At 36.6% G+C, this 16,611-nt stretch overlaps 1 protein-coding gene across 1 annotated transcript in view; it reads left to right on the forward strand.

Moving 5' to 3' along the window:
- The first annotated feature begins 302 nt into the window (after positions 1-302).
- Positions 303-16,611, forward strand: part of LOC131030411 (protein HHL1, chloroplastic) — a 63,461-nt gene continuing 47,152 nt past the window's right edge. Inside the window, exons 1-2 of the mRNA XM_057961242.2 lie at positions 303-787; positions 871-1,008. Of these exons, the coding sequence (XP_057817225.2) occupies positions 470-787; positions 871-1,008 (456 nt within the window). The 5' untranslated portion in view covers positions 303-469. The remainder of the gene's footprint in view (positions 788-870; positions 1,009-16,611) is intronic.

A 16,611-nucleotide genomic window follows, 5' to 3' on the forward strand; every position in this document is an offset into this window, starting at 1 on the left:
ATATATATATAACAAATACAAAACATATACTATAACTACAACATTATACAAATAAATAATAACAGATTAAATATCACGATGATAAAATATTTATGGTTTCACCTTAATAAAAAATGGTACATCGAACCTTTGAACCAAATCCCTCTAAATTTGAGTCCACGGTAAACACAAAACTCAACCAAAACTTTCTTGACGGAAATTAGACACGTAAACTAAAATAAAATAACGACAATCACGAGATTAGAACACAGCTCAAAAGCCATGGAAGAAATTGCTACGAGCTCCCGTCTTAAACGGTCCATCTCTTGCAATACATACGTGTAGGAGGAAGTAGCGGTCCACATCGTAGCAAAGATTCCACCGTTATCCAAACACGAGGCATACGTAAACGGAGTGACCTCCTTGTAAAACACAGTACACATGGTTTGAGTGTCCTCCTCCTAAAACACAGTAGGCAGTTTTCGTTGGTATGGAGAAGGGAATTGCATTGAATGCAGCGAGAAGCTCACCCGCTCTCTCCTTTTGCAAGTGGCCAAAACTAAAATTAGCATCACAGGATGCCAACTTCTTCAGGGGATCGCAGTTAATGGGAGTAGGGAAAAGAGTGAATTTGAAATCATGGAGCACCAGCAGGAGCAAGTACAGGGTGGTGGAGGCGAAGGGTGGGAAGGGAAGGAGGGGCATGGGCATGGGAACAGGGAGGACGTACCAAAGACCCGCCGGACCTATCATTTCTAAGGCACCCGATGACAATCCCAGATTCCTTGTCTTCGTCCGAACGCTCAAAGTAAATGTCCAATCTTCCTCTTGCATTCCCCTTCTGCCCACGAAATTCTGCTTCTTCTTCTTATCTTAAATTGTTCTCACCAGGTTCCCAGATGGTACCCCCTCAGCATTATTACAGGGGGCACTACAGCAAAGATCATGGTTGCAGCCAAGGATACTTTTATTGGTAAATACATATACGAGAGCACGCTCACACGAAATATTGGTACAGTTGTCTACAATGTAAGCCTTCTAATCTCATCCTTTCAAAACCATTTTCTTTCGCTTCTGTTTGCATTTATCTTTCGTTTCAATTCATTAGTACCTACCATATTTTTTCTCCTTTTTCTATTGGAGTTGTGGTCGGTACAACGATGCAGGAATTTCACAGAATATCTAACATAGACTATAGTACCTACCATATTTTTTCTCCTTTTTCTATTGGAGTTGTGGTCGGTACAACGATGCAGGAATTTCACAGAATATCTAACATAGACTATGCACATTAAAGTAAGCCAAAACACAATACACTTGAACCCACTTGAGTTTTCTAGATAGAATTTATTCATCACATGTAAAACTACACTTCTATGATATCTATTCTTTTTGATGATAAACACATCCATAAATGGAAGTCTACCTTCACACACACTTTTGTCTTCCCATACAATCAGACAGCATTGACGCTAACGATAATTTAGTCTCATTATTACACATGTTAATAGCTAAGTATTGCTGTTACGTCCCCTGCACCCCATCCCTCGAATTTCCTTAATTCTTATTTTTAATTTAAGTGTTTTCAAACACTATTCAAATAATAATAATAATATGAATACTAATAATAATAATAAGTTTCTTTTTTATTTTGTTGTGGCCAACCCAATTTTGGGTCTTTTTGACGCCAATCCATTTTCAATCTGGGAGCCGACTCACACTACCAAATTCACAGTTATATATGGCAAACTCTCATTGGGAGGCATCCGATTTTGTCATCTATTGAGTTATTGTTTATTTCACATGCTGTGGTGGGACGAAATCCCAAGTACTTCTTTCCTTGGCGTCTTCAATTTGAAGTTGCAGGTTGAACTAAAACCATTGATTCATGTTGTTTTCCAAGATCACTTTGGATAGTAGTTATTCTCAAATCATTTCATATTTGACAGCATGGATGGAAGCCCTTGTGCAAGGCATTTTGGTGTGAACTTAATTAGCTTACAACAAATTATTGGTTGCAAAAGCACCCAGCAGACCATACTACATCAGTTTTGGGCATTTTCTGGAGGAGGGTACTGGGATCTAGGGCTTTTTGGTGGAGGCTAGATGAGTCTCTAATCTATTCTTATCCACTGGGTGAATAGAGATTCACATCCATATTAGTCGTCGCCATGCAATAACAACAGTTTTCAGCACCTATTCTGGAGTCACGCGTTAGGACAACCTTTTCCAACAATCAGACCCCAGGAGCGAGCACATCTATATGATCAGTCACACTATATTTACACCAGTGCCAGGCGGAAAAGGAGTTTATCCAATTTGTTACATCATCAGAAGGAAGGAGATGTTTCAGGAGGTACAATTGTAGCCCTTTCGGGGACCACCTAGATATCACTCTTTTTGTATTAGAGGAGTCTTACAAAGACAAGGGGTGATAGTTTTTATCGACAGTGGGGCTACCCACAATTTCATTGATGAAGAGTTGGTGACGAAGATGGTTCTAAAGACAAAAGAGTTTGAGGGGTTTAATTTCACAGTTACGGATGGGTATACTATTACATGCAATTGAAGGATTCAATAGTTAGAATTGACCTAAGTTGCCGGTTTGGGTTTGAGAACTCGATTCACTGGTTTGGCAAAATTTTGAAAAGGGGTTTGGGTTCGTTATATATATGCAGCTTAGAAGCATGAATTAAGATTAGAATGTTACATAGCATCATATAAACAACAAAACCACCATAAACTTGTATTCATAACATCATGATCATAGCAATACATCAAATTCAATATCAAAATAATAATATCGAGTTCAAGAATCATTGTTTAAACAATTGGAACTTTAGTTTTAAAGTTTAATCATCAAATGGATTCTCTAAATCATCAACGTTATCATTCTCATCATCCTCATCATTGACATTGACATTAGATGAACCAATGCCAATGCCACTTGCATTGGCACTATTAGTGTTCTTGCTTTTTGATTCCTCAAATACAACAAGTTGAGAAGTGGAAGCATCCAACTTAGTATGCTTTGGCTCTATATCCCACATCTTCGACTCCCCTTGCTTGTAGTCATGTTGCTTGTGTGAAAGGAGATACAAGTTGGAATGCACATATGCTAAGCTCTCCGCTTGTTTTGATTGCAATCTATTGCGCTTGATTGAGTGGATGAAAGAATATGGGCTCCAATTTCTTTTTGATGCAGATGAACTAGCAACCTATGAAGACAAAGTAAACTATAAATAAAACAAACTTGTGATAAAATAAATATTCATTAATTGTTAAATTTACTTGTGATAAAATTATGATTGCGAGGGGCTGCAGGTTTTGGAAGCATTGGCCATGGTAGTGCCACCAACTATGAGCATCCTTCTTAAACCTATGATGAAGACCATCAACACTTAGACCATTTGCGTTCACAAAATTTGTGAACTCATTTGTAATCAAATCTAGAGTCTAAGGAATGCTGCCTTGTACTCTTTAGACACTTCTAAATCTCTCCATGGTGCAAGCCTTCTTGGCAAATCAAGAAACTAATTGCTATAGTACTTTGGTGTCAATGCACAGGCAAGAAGATGTAAAGGAGTGGTCATTGTATTCCACCTTTCTACAACAATTGCTTCCGATTCTTTGAAGAAAGTTTTCTTAGGGTCTCTCTCTTTTACACTAATGATGCACTTCATCTACTCAAGCATTGAGCCAATGCCATCATAAACCTCTACAATGCAAGGCCTATCCATGACAGTGTAGCGAATCATGCCCATAATGGGCTTGGTGAAACTAAGGAGATATTTCAAATGATCCCACCATAAGTCATCCAACATCCTTTGCCTAATTCTTGTTGCCCTCTCAATGCTGCTTTGCTTCCAAATAGCCCAATTTTGGCTGTGATCACCACATTACAAAGTGCCACTTTAACTTTCACAAGTCGTCTCAAGATGATTGTGTTAGATGCAAAACGAGTCTTTACAACCTATAATAGAAATTAAAGCCAAAATGATTAAAAATTAAAGACAAACTTCAAAGAAGAATACACATTACACAATCGAATTATGAACATTGAAAATTAAAAAAATCAGAAAATGTAAAATTAAATTACTATTTCACTTACCTTCAATAGCTCCAAACTTGAAAAAGATCTAAACATCCCTTGAGACATGTGGTGGTTTGTGATGAACATTTGGATCTCGTCAACTTCTGCATACACCTCTTTGATCTAATCAATGTTATTCCCAATCTTTTCTAGCATAAGATTGAGTGAGTGGACCACACAAGGTCTCCAAAAGATATGGTCATAGTGTTCCTCAACCAACAAACCAGCAACTCTACAATTCTTTGCGTTGTCCATTATGACTTGAACAATATTATGGGGTCCCACTGCCTCAATGGCAGAGATGAGAATATCTGCAATAAATTGCCCATCTTTTTCTTGGCCCTCACAATCCATAGCTTTCAAAAACATTGCCCCTTTAGGGGACACTACTATGACATTGATCAAGGGACGATTTTTGGAATCTTTCCCACCCATCTGAAACAATGGATACACCTATTTCAGTCCATAGAATCCTTTATGGTCTTCAATGAATCTTCAACCCCCTTGACATCTCTTTCTAACAAGGTGCCACGTACCTTCCCATAACTTGAGCCCTTGTAACCTCTTGGAGCTTCATTAACTCTCCCAGGATGGGGAGCAAACAACATTGAAAGCCAACCCATTTGCATATATCCATCCATCTTAGTCGGCAATGTCTCGACTCTCATTATGAAATGCACTTTAAAGCCTCTTTGATATTTTGCATACAATGGGTGATTGACTTTCAGGCTCAGCTAGAGAAAAAAATGGGTGGTTTTCTACTATAATATTAGAATTAGATGGGGGTTGCACTCCCTTTTATTTTTTTAAAACGGTTTGATTTAATCTAAGGGCTTCTCTCTCTTTTGCTTCTTCATGCTCCCTAACATATTTTAACACTGCCTCTTGTGGTATAGGCACACCATTTTTTCTAGGGCATTTTTTGATGCCTCTTCCTGGTATTCCACACAAATGGCCTACCACCTGATATCATGAACTATTATGTTCTTTATCACATCCTTGGCATTTCCAAATGTATGCCCACCTCTTGGAAGCGGTTGTATAATATCAACATATTCTCATAGAGGAGAAGTTGGATATGTTTTGTTTTGTTGTTGATTTGTGCCTATGGAGGTAGAGGTAGATGTCATTCTAGTTCATATGGCAAGAAATATTATGAACACATTTAAAACAAAAACAAAAGAATGGGAAAAAATAAGTAAACTAAACAAATAATGTTTCATGTTTGTGAAACAACAATGGATGAAAAAAATGAAAAAAAAACTTACCTCTTTAAGCCAATGAAATCTGGCAAATGAGTAGGAGTGAGGCTGCAACACTTGACCAAACTTCAACATTTGATCTCCAACTCCCTCTATTTGTTGCTAGAAGCCAAGATTTGCTCAACTTGCGAGGAAAAAACAGCCGTTTTCAAAACAAATGAGCAAAAATGAACTAATTGAGCATTTTAAAAGTCACTTTTAGGGTTTTTTACTCTTTTTTTCAAGTGGCGGATGTCAAAATTTTATTAAATTTTGCAAAAAAAATGTTTTGGGTGCCCAAGTGTCTGGGTTCGCTTGGGTTTGCCCTGGACAAGCCGGCTTGCTAGGGCACGTACCTTGGCTGGATTTGTAGGTGTACCAAACTAGGACTTGTAATCATAATGAATTGAACTGGTACCAGGCCCTACAATCCACGAACCTAGGATGACACAAGATGTGAGATGACTTTTGTGTGATTGGCATTAGGGAGATAGAGCTGGTTTTGGAAGTGCAATTGGTGAGTTCACTCAAAACTATTAGACCTTGGAGTAGAAGTTCAAATCTAATGGAAAGGAGGTAGTTTTTCGTGGCCTTTCCAATGGAGGTCCCATGGTGGTTTTGGCCAAGAGGATGGAGAGAGCTTTTCGTAGAGACCAAGTGGCTCGAGCAGTGGAGTGTTTGATTACAAATACAGGTCCATCCAAGGACAAGAGGTCCTACCATGTTGATATTTAGTCCATAAACATAGCAAGGTGTTCAACAAAATTTCCCATGGTCTACCACTAGATAGGGGTTTTTAGCATGTGATTGAGCTTGAGGAAGGAACAAAACCCATCATCACTACTCCATATTGTCACCCTAGGAGATACAAGGAAGAAATTGAGAAGGCAATTAAGGAGTAATTGGATAGGGGGCGCATATGGCCTAGTTCCAACCCATTTGCTTCATTTGTGGTTTTGGTCAAAAAGAAAGATGGGATTATGAGGATGTGTATTGAATATAGAGCTCTCAAAAAGAAGACAATCAAGAATCGCTACTCCATACCCAAGATCAATGAGTTGATAGATGAGCTTCATGGTGTAGTGTACTTCTCCAAGATTGGCTCAAGGTTGGGGTATCATTAGATAAGAGTTAGGAGGATGTGCACAAAATGGCCTTCAAATGTCACTATGGGCACTATGAGTTCTTGGTCATGCCATTTGGGTTCACCAATGCACCCACCACCTTTCTGTCATGCATGGATCAAGTATTTATTATGCAATTGAGGAAATTTGTGTTATAATGAGTCATTTCTGTTTTGTGCCTGCAAGTTAAGCATAAAGGGGGATGCTAGTACATGATTATATTTAATGACATCTTACCATTGTGGGCCCCCAGTATGAGTGTGGATGGTAGTGTGAAATGACTTGCGAATGAAAGATCATCTTGGACTCACATAGTCATGGTAGGATAAACCATGATTTATGATTTTGCCCATACTGATTCTTGCATGAGCTGCATAATAGTCAGATCATGTAGCCTTAAACATATTTTAATCATCTTTTGTCTTTTTTTTAGTGATTCTGAAATTCCCCTTGCAGGATGTTCTTTGGTTTCGATGCCACAATCTCTTCAATCAAATTTAATTGAGGCTTACTCTTAGCCTTATCTGTTGAGGTATGCCTCACCCAGCATTGGATGTGGTGGCTCAACCCAATTTCAACATTCAACATTTTGTACATTTTAGCCTGTACTTTCATAGGTATTTGAGTGGCGGTCATTGTAGAGATCTTGATGATTTACCAATTAAGCTTGTTCCATTTGACATCTCCTTCATCTTTGTGTACATATGTTTTTATGGGGAAATTTTTCATCAAGGGGGATGTTTTAATAACCCATTTCCATCTTATACTTGCAAGTCAAGCATATAGGGGGTTGCTAGTACATGATTATATTTAATGACACCTTTCTATCTTAGGCCTCCAAGTTAAGAATGAGTGGGGATGGCAATTTGCGATGACATGCTTGAATAAAATGTCATTTTCTAACCACACGATACTATAAAGGGGTCGCAAGTGCATACCTTTTATCATCTGTGCTTTTGTAAAGTTTAATGGGGGATGATAGTGTAAGATAAATGTCGGTTAGGGTTCCCATGAAGGCCAAATTGTAGGATCCTTGGGAAGTGTGAAAGTCAGTATATGAATGGACCCTATTCAGGAGGATGTTAGTGCCAATAAACACTGACTAGTGCTCCATAATATCAATAATGGTAAAGGTTCAATGATAGTCGGCTTGCTATTCCTCCATACTCAATCTTGCAAAACAAGATGGACACAGAATAACAACCTGTTAGCAGAACTGTAGCAGAAGACAGGTGGCCTAAGGCTTCAGTATTATAATGAAAGTAGAATTACAAAAATTAATCAGTTTCTAAACACGAACCAAGAACTTCTGTATATAGGAATAAAGAAAATCTTATACAAATTTCTATCCTATTGATGAGGGACATGGGTCTCTGATAAATTATCAGTAGTATCTACATGTCAAACATCTATCAAACGATATAACTTTACATTAGTGGAACAACTGTACAAGATTCCACTTTATTTAAAGTAAATCCGTGCTTTACATATTCCATATGCTGACCAATAACAATTGGGGCAGCTAGCTATGTTGTCTGTTAACCATTCTGTACTGGTAGATGCTTCTGGTGCCTTACTGCATTCATTTGGCTATCTAGCTGGAGTAGGTGTGTTTATCTTCTTATTCTTTTTCCAACTGAGATAAGATTTCTTCACTTTCTTGAGATTGTGGGGACTGCATACCAATGATTGGTCTGGCTTTGTCATTATTGTCTCCTTTTTGCTGGCAAATTCTATCTGGGGCAACATCACTTCAAGCTATGATAACCACTGATTAACAAGAAATTTTATCATGCAGAATTCCTTCATGGCATACACAAATGGCTTACAGGGATTATACAATTTTCTCAGGATGAATATTTTATCCAAAACTTCATATTCCAAAATATATCTAACAATATCTACCGTTGGAAAACTCCATCTTGGTGAGTTTACCAATACAGGAAAATTTCTACTAATCTTAACGTATACATTAATAACCAATGATTCATGATTTTGCCCATACTGATTTCTTTTGACGTTTGCTCTTTATTTCCATTGCTCAAGGGTGGAGATGGGAAGTTGAGGCCAATAAGAAGATTCCTTAGTTCTCCTTTTGTATGTTGAACTTGATCCTTGGAACATTCAACTACAAGCTAATTCAGTAGTTAAGGCCTCAGGAAGACATTTATATTTCCCTTCAATATTTTGAATATCAAACCTATATTGCTTTAGTAATGACTTCGACCCTACATGTCTGCTTCTGCAAAGCTGTGCCCCGATTGCTTTAGACATTCTGAATTGTGAACTGTTCTAGAATGAGCGAGTCTCTTAACTGTTTGACCGCTTCAATAATGGTTAAGATTTTTTTTTCTGTAGGCCAGTAATTTAATTCATGGGTTTTGAATTTTCCACTAGCATATAGACAATTCTTTCTTTTCTGCCTTTTCAATTAACAGAATTGCACCCCGATTAAGGGTAAAGGTGGAGTGATAGATAGGGTTTGCTATTACTCAGTACTCATCTTGCCTCATCTTGCAAAACAAGATGCAGACAAATAACCTGTTGCAGAAATTTTGTGAAAGACGGTTGCATGGGGCTTCATTAATATATCTAAAGTAAATTACAGAAATTATCTGGTGCCCAAACATGAAATAAAAGCTCTATATACATGAGAAAAGAGAATCTTCCACAAAGTTCAATCCTATCTTTTACCAATAGATTATCAGTGGTGTTTATGTATCTAACATCAACCAAACAATATAACTTTTTATTAGGGGAACAACTCTACGAGATTCCTCTTTGTTTAAAGTAAGCATGTAATTTTTAGATGCACAGTTTATGTTTGAGATACATGGAAGATTTAGGTGTTCTTTCAGGGACTCGTGGAAGTCTGGAAACTTTTTTTCAGTATCAAGATCAGAGGTACTTAGTGTTATACATCAGAGAAGATTTGCATGTTTAGACATCATTACGTGAGCAAGAGATTCAAAGGGTTGCATCTTTAACATCAGAACTATAACCTCCTTCTCTGTTCGAACCATTTGTCTTAATGGCTTGAAGCATGTCTCTGATGGTTAACAAAAAACAGAAGTTGTCAGAACCAAGGAGACATAAAGTATGACATATTTGCCTTGATAGAACTTAGAAGCACTCATAGTACAGATTGCTTTCACAATTGACTAGTTTTTAGTTTTTATTAGTATACACATTTTTTTGTTTTGTTTAAACTTTAGATAAGCTTTAAGCACTCTTTCTTGACCTATTGTCCTGGACTTTATTGTCAGTCCTATTATCCTTTGCGGATGTTTATGAACATTAATAATACTTAGTGTTAAAAGATTCAGACTTGCCTTGGACTCAGCAAGCTGATTTTTGACGTGGATTTGAACTTGGCACCCAAAATCTACCAAAACTTGGCAAATTGAAAAAACCTTGAAATATAGAGATTTTGAAGGATATATAATTGCAGCCTTTAACAAATAAACTTTAATGACACAATAAAATAATCAAATAGAAGCTACTTTGATCACATACACAAGCACACATCGATCACATACACAAGTATACATTGATCACAGGAATATAACAGTGTTTTTTAGCTGAAGAAAACAACACTTTTTGATATGTATATGTTGTCTAGTGTTTAAGGTGTACAAAACTCATGCATTATGATATCCATGGCATAAAAAGAAAAAAACACAATATGGAGTCCCGAGGTATGATAGAAAGGAGCTTGTCCCTCAGCCCAACTTTACTAGCTCTATGTAGAGTTATGTGCTTGTACAATTCTGCAAATGCTGCTACAGCTTTAGGAGCATTACTTAGGATAAGGTTTGACTCAGCAAACTGGAAGTATAAATGTAATTTAATTACTAGGAATTTAATAGGTAAAGAGTTGAAAAAAAAATGTAGCTCTTCCATCCAACATGGCCCAAAAAGATTTTCATTTCTTTGCTTTTTAGAATTAGAGTAGGGATTTGGGAGTAGTGGGGTGGCGCCCTTTGTGGGGTTTTGGGAGCAATGCTTTAGCAAGGTCAATGGTAGTGCCCCTTGTGGGGGTCTTGCGACAATGCCTTAGAGACCACACAAATTGTCATGGCACATGCCGTTTTTCATAGTTTTATCACTTTCAACCATCTTCCAAGAGTCCTCCAAACCCTTCCAAAAAAGTCCGATTTTCATGCTTTTATGTTTAATCATTTTCAAAATTTTATGCCTTCTTTTCTCCTCCTTTTTCATAAACCTGGCTGAGTCTACCCATTAGGACTTGCTGGGTCGGGTGAGTCTGATAGACTCGGTGAGTTTATCTAAACTTGTTGGGTACCCAAGTCGCAAGTTCTTGAGACCCGTTTTACTCTGCCTGCCTTGGGACTTGCCGAGTCTTGGTGATTCTGGGCGACACTTGTAATACTGATAATAATTTCAAATTTTGCCATATTTCATGTGCCAATCTATAACAATCCGGACAATGAGCTATGCTATCTGCTAACTATTGGTGCCATGCTACTTGTAACTTTGCCATCCAGTGCAATTTCTTTAATTTCTTGAGATTGTGGGGACAATGACTGGGAGTCTGGAATATCAATGCGTACCCAATGGCTGTTCTGGTTCTGTCATTATTGTCTTTTTTTGGCTGGCAACTTCTATTTGTGGTAATGGGACTTGGAGCTGACGGAACAACTGATTTTCAGGAAATTTTATCTCCATCATATAAGGGCTAAAAAAATTGACCTATTCTTGAGAATGGCATACGCAAATGGCTTAGAGGGGTTGTACAATTTTCTCAAGATGATTGTTTCATCAAAAACTTCATTGTCTAAAATATATCTAACAATATCTAGTATCTACTATTGCAAAACTCTATCTTGGTGAGTTTACCAACACAGAAAAAGTTCCTTTAGTGTAACATATACATAAATATCCTGATTCTGTTTTCCTTTTGTCTGTTGAGCTCCATCCTTGGAACATAAAAAAACAGGATAATTCTCTTGTTAATTCATCAGGCACACAATTATGTTTCCCTTCAATAAACTGAATATCAAACCTGAATGGCATTAGTAAAGATTAGGACCATGTGTATCCACCACTGCAAAGTTGTGCTCCAATTGGTTTAGACATAAACCAGTTGAAATTCCTGTTATCAGTCTAAATTGTGAACTGTTCGAGAAGCAACATGTTTCTCCATTTTATGTCTTCTTTAACAATGGCTAAGGAATTTTCTTCTGTAGGCTAGAAATTTAATTCACGAGCTTTGCATTATCCATGGGCATACGTAGACAATTAATTTTTTCCTGCCTTTTCAATTAATAAAATAGCTTCCCGATCTCTTTAGATGCATCTGTGTGAACAATATATGGTCTTGTGAAACAAGGTGTCAAGACTCAAGACTGTTAAACTTGAGCAATTTGAGTTACATAATTGCACTGCTTTTGTTGCTTTAGTAGACCATCTGAAAAAGACTGATATTTCATGCAATCTCTTATTGCCTTGACTATTGGTAATAAATGTTGTACAAATTAATGCACGTAATTTAAGCACCCTAAAAATCTTCGACATTGCTTTAATGGGCTTAACTGATTCAAATTGAGCAATCTTCTCCAAAATATGTGGTTTCATTTTTATTGCTCTATATTTAACAACCACTTCAAGAAATGCAATTTCTTCTTGTGTGTCTTTCCTAAGATCAATTCCATGTTGATGCACCATATTGGAAAATTGCATTAAATGCTAGTGATGTTCTTCAACATTAGATGAAAACAAAAAAATCATCTATATTGTTTTCTATTTACATATAGAAGGGGCTGAAGATTTTATCCACATGCTGTTGAAACTATCCTCGATTTGATGATAACTGCTTGTACAATTTAACTTTGAATTATAGTTCCCTGTGACACCTTTTAAATTAACTGCTCTTTATTTGGAATTGGCCACATGATATCAATTGTGACAATATTCTGGGGAATATAAGTTATAACCATTCTTTCTTTTTCGATTTAATTTCTGCAATGTTTTTACAATAAGGTAAGCACAATAGTATTGGGAAGATGACCTTACCAAACCTTTACTTTGCAATTCTTCCACTTGATTTCTAACTTTTTTATTGCCCTCTTTATTGAGTACAATGAATTGTTCTGTTATGAATTATAGGAGTGTACACTTTGGACTATTCTCTGACCAGTAGCTTTACATCTTGCCATTTTCCATTGTACTATGGAAGGAGTTGCTATGTGAACATCATTCATTGCTTGATGAACATCAGGGAAGGGTTGTAGGTGATACTACCATGTTGGGCACAGACTATAAACTAAAAATATAACACGGAAAATAAGCGACCAGGCATGGAAGTTTCATGCCAAGCTTAACCAGCACCCCCTATTTTGTTATGACACTCCAAAAGTCGAATTGTATCTGCAGCAGCACATATACAATCATTCGTAAACAAGTCCCCCAGCCTTGAGATGGAAGTTACTAACCAGTTTTACTGTTTTTTTGCCCTTCGAGTTGCCTTCATAACGGAGGTAAGGAGTACAACCTTGTTAGGGCTTCCAGCAATGAAAGTGTACAGCCAGATGAAGAAGGAACTCTGAAAATCATTCAAAAATACCAAACCAAACTCAAAATAATCACCTGAAACAAACCTTCAAAATTACAATAAGAAAACCATGAAAATCCTCATTTTTTATGAAACCTTGAAATCCAAAACTCTGTGAAACCAATGTAATTTTCTTAGTTGAAATCACTCTACCAGCTAGGGAGGATATTTTACCACCAAAACCAGTGATTTGATGAGGGTTTCCATCCTCAATAAATTCTTAGAAGAACTCTCTATTCACTCTGACAACATCCTATTATGTGTGCACTTCTGAATAATCCAAATGGGAGCCCCAATCCTCCTTTTATAGAATTGGAGGGAAAAAAGAGCAATTTAAAATTCAAAATAAATAATTTTCTCTCAAATGGCTTCCCCTTTTCCCCTAGGTGTCTACTTGAAGGGATGTAATGCCGCTTTATTAAATTTAAAACACTAAAGTAAATAATATAACAATAACTTTATAACTTTAGTGTAATAATTTAAATAATCTGACCACATTGCGAAAAGCACTGCCAAGGCATCAAATACTGAAATTGATCACGCCAAGAAGCAATTGACGTTGAAGAGTGACGTCGTGTGCTAGAATAGGCACTTACTAAAAATAACAATGTCCTCCAAGAAATGTGGAGAACAACTTAGAAGCCCCAAAACACTACAAAGAGTTGCAACAAACTAGAACATTGGAGAGCAAGAAAAATTGAGCCCTAACTCTCCAAGATCCTTTGAGTTCTTCCTAGCACATCCAAAGTCTTATTGGAAGATCTGAAAACTAGCCAAATGCTCATGGAACAACAATGTGAAAAAAATTGGGACATTACACAAGTTTCTTGAGCAATTTTTGGAAAGTACTTTGGGTTTGTTAGACACAAAGTTGAACAAGTCCACTGCATTCCATCCCTAGATCGATGGACAGATGGAAGTGGTAAACACGATGATAGTGCATCTTTTTTGAGTGTATAATTTGAAGAAGCAATGCACTTGGGATGATAGCCAACCCTTCATTTAGCACAAGTACAATAGAGCTCTGCAAAATTCTATAGCAAACAACCCTTTTAAGTTTGTTTGATTTCTAACCTTTGGCACTAATTGGTGTAGGTTATCCTATTCCTCCATCAACAACTCCTTCAACTTAAAAGGACATTAACAAGGTTGTTCAATTGATTGAGGCCATCGAGCAAATTCAATAGCAAGTGTAGACCATTTGCAGTAGGCTAATGCAAAGTATAGGCAGCACCATGTTGGTGATTTAGTTTGGCTACAGTTGCCAAAGGAAAGATTGGCAAGACCTTACCAAAAGCTTTGTCCACTTTGATATAGGCCCTACACCATCACCAAGTAAGTAGGAGATAATGCATTGAGCTTAATCATCTTGCTTACCTTGGGTTGCATATAGGCTTAAACATAGTTCGCACACTCGGACTTAGAGAGTACTTGGCAAGCCCAAAATTTTCGACTTGGCAAATAGTAGGCAAGAACTCGACAAAAACTTGGCAACTTAGAAAGTACTAACAATTAAAATTTCTTAAAAAAATATATTTTTTGCAAAATTCAATTACAAAATGTATTAAATGAAAGATTTACATTTCAAAAAAGAGAATGCATAGTTTTATGGCAAAAAAAAGTGTGAAAAACCCGTTTTAACGAGCATTTTACTCACAGGCATTTTTACCCATGTTTTTCTTGTGTCTTTAAAAACTTGCAAGTTAAACTTGTAAAAACTCGCAGAGCAAAAAAAATAGAGAGCACTCAACAACTCAAAGAGTACTTGTAGAGTTTGCAAACTATGGTCTTAAATGCAAAACTCTTGCCTGTCAACCTTTGTTGGATTCTTTAGATATTGGAGAGACATTTCAGTTGATAGAAATCAATCTGGAATCTAAAGTTTTGATAGAATTGGACCAAGTCATTGACGCGAGGGTCAAGTAGACAAGTCAACAAGAGATCTAGGTCAAATAACTTCCCAAGGAAAATGGTGATGAGTTTTTAGCTTGAATAGGAACTTCCACATAGGTTTAGTGTGAATGTGTGAAAAGGTTCAAGTGGTTCGAACAATTCTATTTTTATTTTGCTTTGAAGGAGTAAAGTGAAAATATTTTCTTTAGCTAAATAAGTCTAAATAAAGTGTAGATATTAGTGATATAGACTTATCTTCCATTTGACTCTCATAAGTGATAAGGATGCTTTTTGTAAGTAAAGTTAATGTTTTGGAAGATTAGATTTTTAGCTAAATTAGTATAAAGGTAGGAGCAAGATAGAAAGATTGTAAAATGGAATACAATGAATTTCCATGCAATTATGAGTAACATCATTTGTGGAGGTTGTTACCTTGTAAGTTTTTTGAAGGAATAGAAAATTGGTTTGAAGGTACAATTATTTGTGTATGCTTCTCCAATTGAAGATTTCATTATTGTGTGGTTTATGTAATGTTATTTAGCATTAGAACACAATTATTTGGATTTGAAAATTTCTTAATGGTATAAGAGCATAGGCAGGGGCTTTTCATTTTGAAAATAGAATAGCCCTAAGGAAGGAAAATCACTCTTTTTCTTTGCAAGGAGTTTTGGTGACTTTTGTTGAAAATAGTGTAGAATATGTGGATAAAAATTACTGGCACAAATAAATAAAGAAATTGCAGATTTTATTTGAATGAAATTGTGTTGATTTTTTATGAAAATTGTATTGGAGGTTTCTAAAAAAATCACAATGCTAGACTCTAAAAATTGCGATGGGTTTATGATTGGTAAAATGCACAAGATTTTACTATTGTAAAGTTGCGACCAGTTTTCTTTGAAATTGTATAGATATTTTGCTATAAAATTCATGAGTTTTTGGAGCCATTTTTTTGTAGCTATGGCTAGGGCAAAACTGATGAACTAAGATTTTCTTTTGTGAGTTGTTTTTCAATGATTTTAAACCTATGACCAAGAGTTTAATGTGGTAGTTAGGGTTACACACCAGCAGCTAGGGCATACTGAAAAAGAATCCATGACTAGGGTTTGCTAGGTCAGTGAAAAAGGTTTGCAACAATGCCTAGGCAAATTGTAACAAGTATTTTTTATTGACACAATTTCATTTTTAGATCTAGGAGTTTGTTGAAATATTTTTTTTAATGGCATCAACTAGCCTCGGGATCATGAATATATTTCTCATTTGCATTTTTAATGCATCTAGTGAGTGTTTTTGGTCACTCAACTAGAGTTTGGCGAGTACTCACCAAAAAACGACAAGTACTTGCCAAAAACCAGACGAATAACTCAACAAGGCAAAAAAATGGGGAGTAGTTGCCGACTCTACCAATTCTGGTTAGAAGATCTCCAAAGTTCCATTGCTACCAAATTCATTCTAAATTTGCCTTTAGTGCCATGAAATTTACCATGGGAAGAACAAATCAATGCCATAAGCTAGGTGGAGGGTCATCCTTCTCATCTTCATCAACTAGGGTGTGGAATCTATTAACAAAATCTTGGTGAACCACCATTGGAACATTAGTGTTGTAGGGAGAGTGGCAGCCACCATCTCTACCAGGTCTAGTATTGCTCTAGTTGCCCCTATAATCTGGTTAAATGAAGAACACAATGAGTAACTTGACCATTACCTTGT

This window comes from Cryptomeria japonica, chromosome 7 (assembly GCF_030272615.1).
Source record: "Cryptomeria japonica chromosome 7, Sugi_1.0, whole genome shotgun sequence".
Taxonomy (NCBI): Eukaryota; Viridiplantae; Streptophyta; class Pinopsida; order Cupressales; family Cupressaceae; genus Cryptomeria; species Cryptomeria japonica.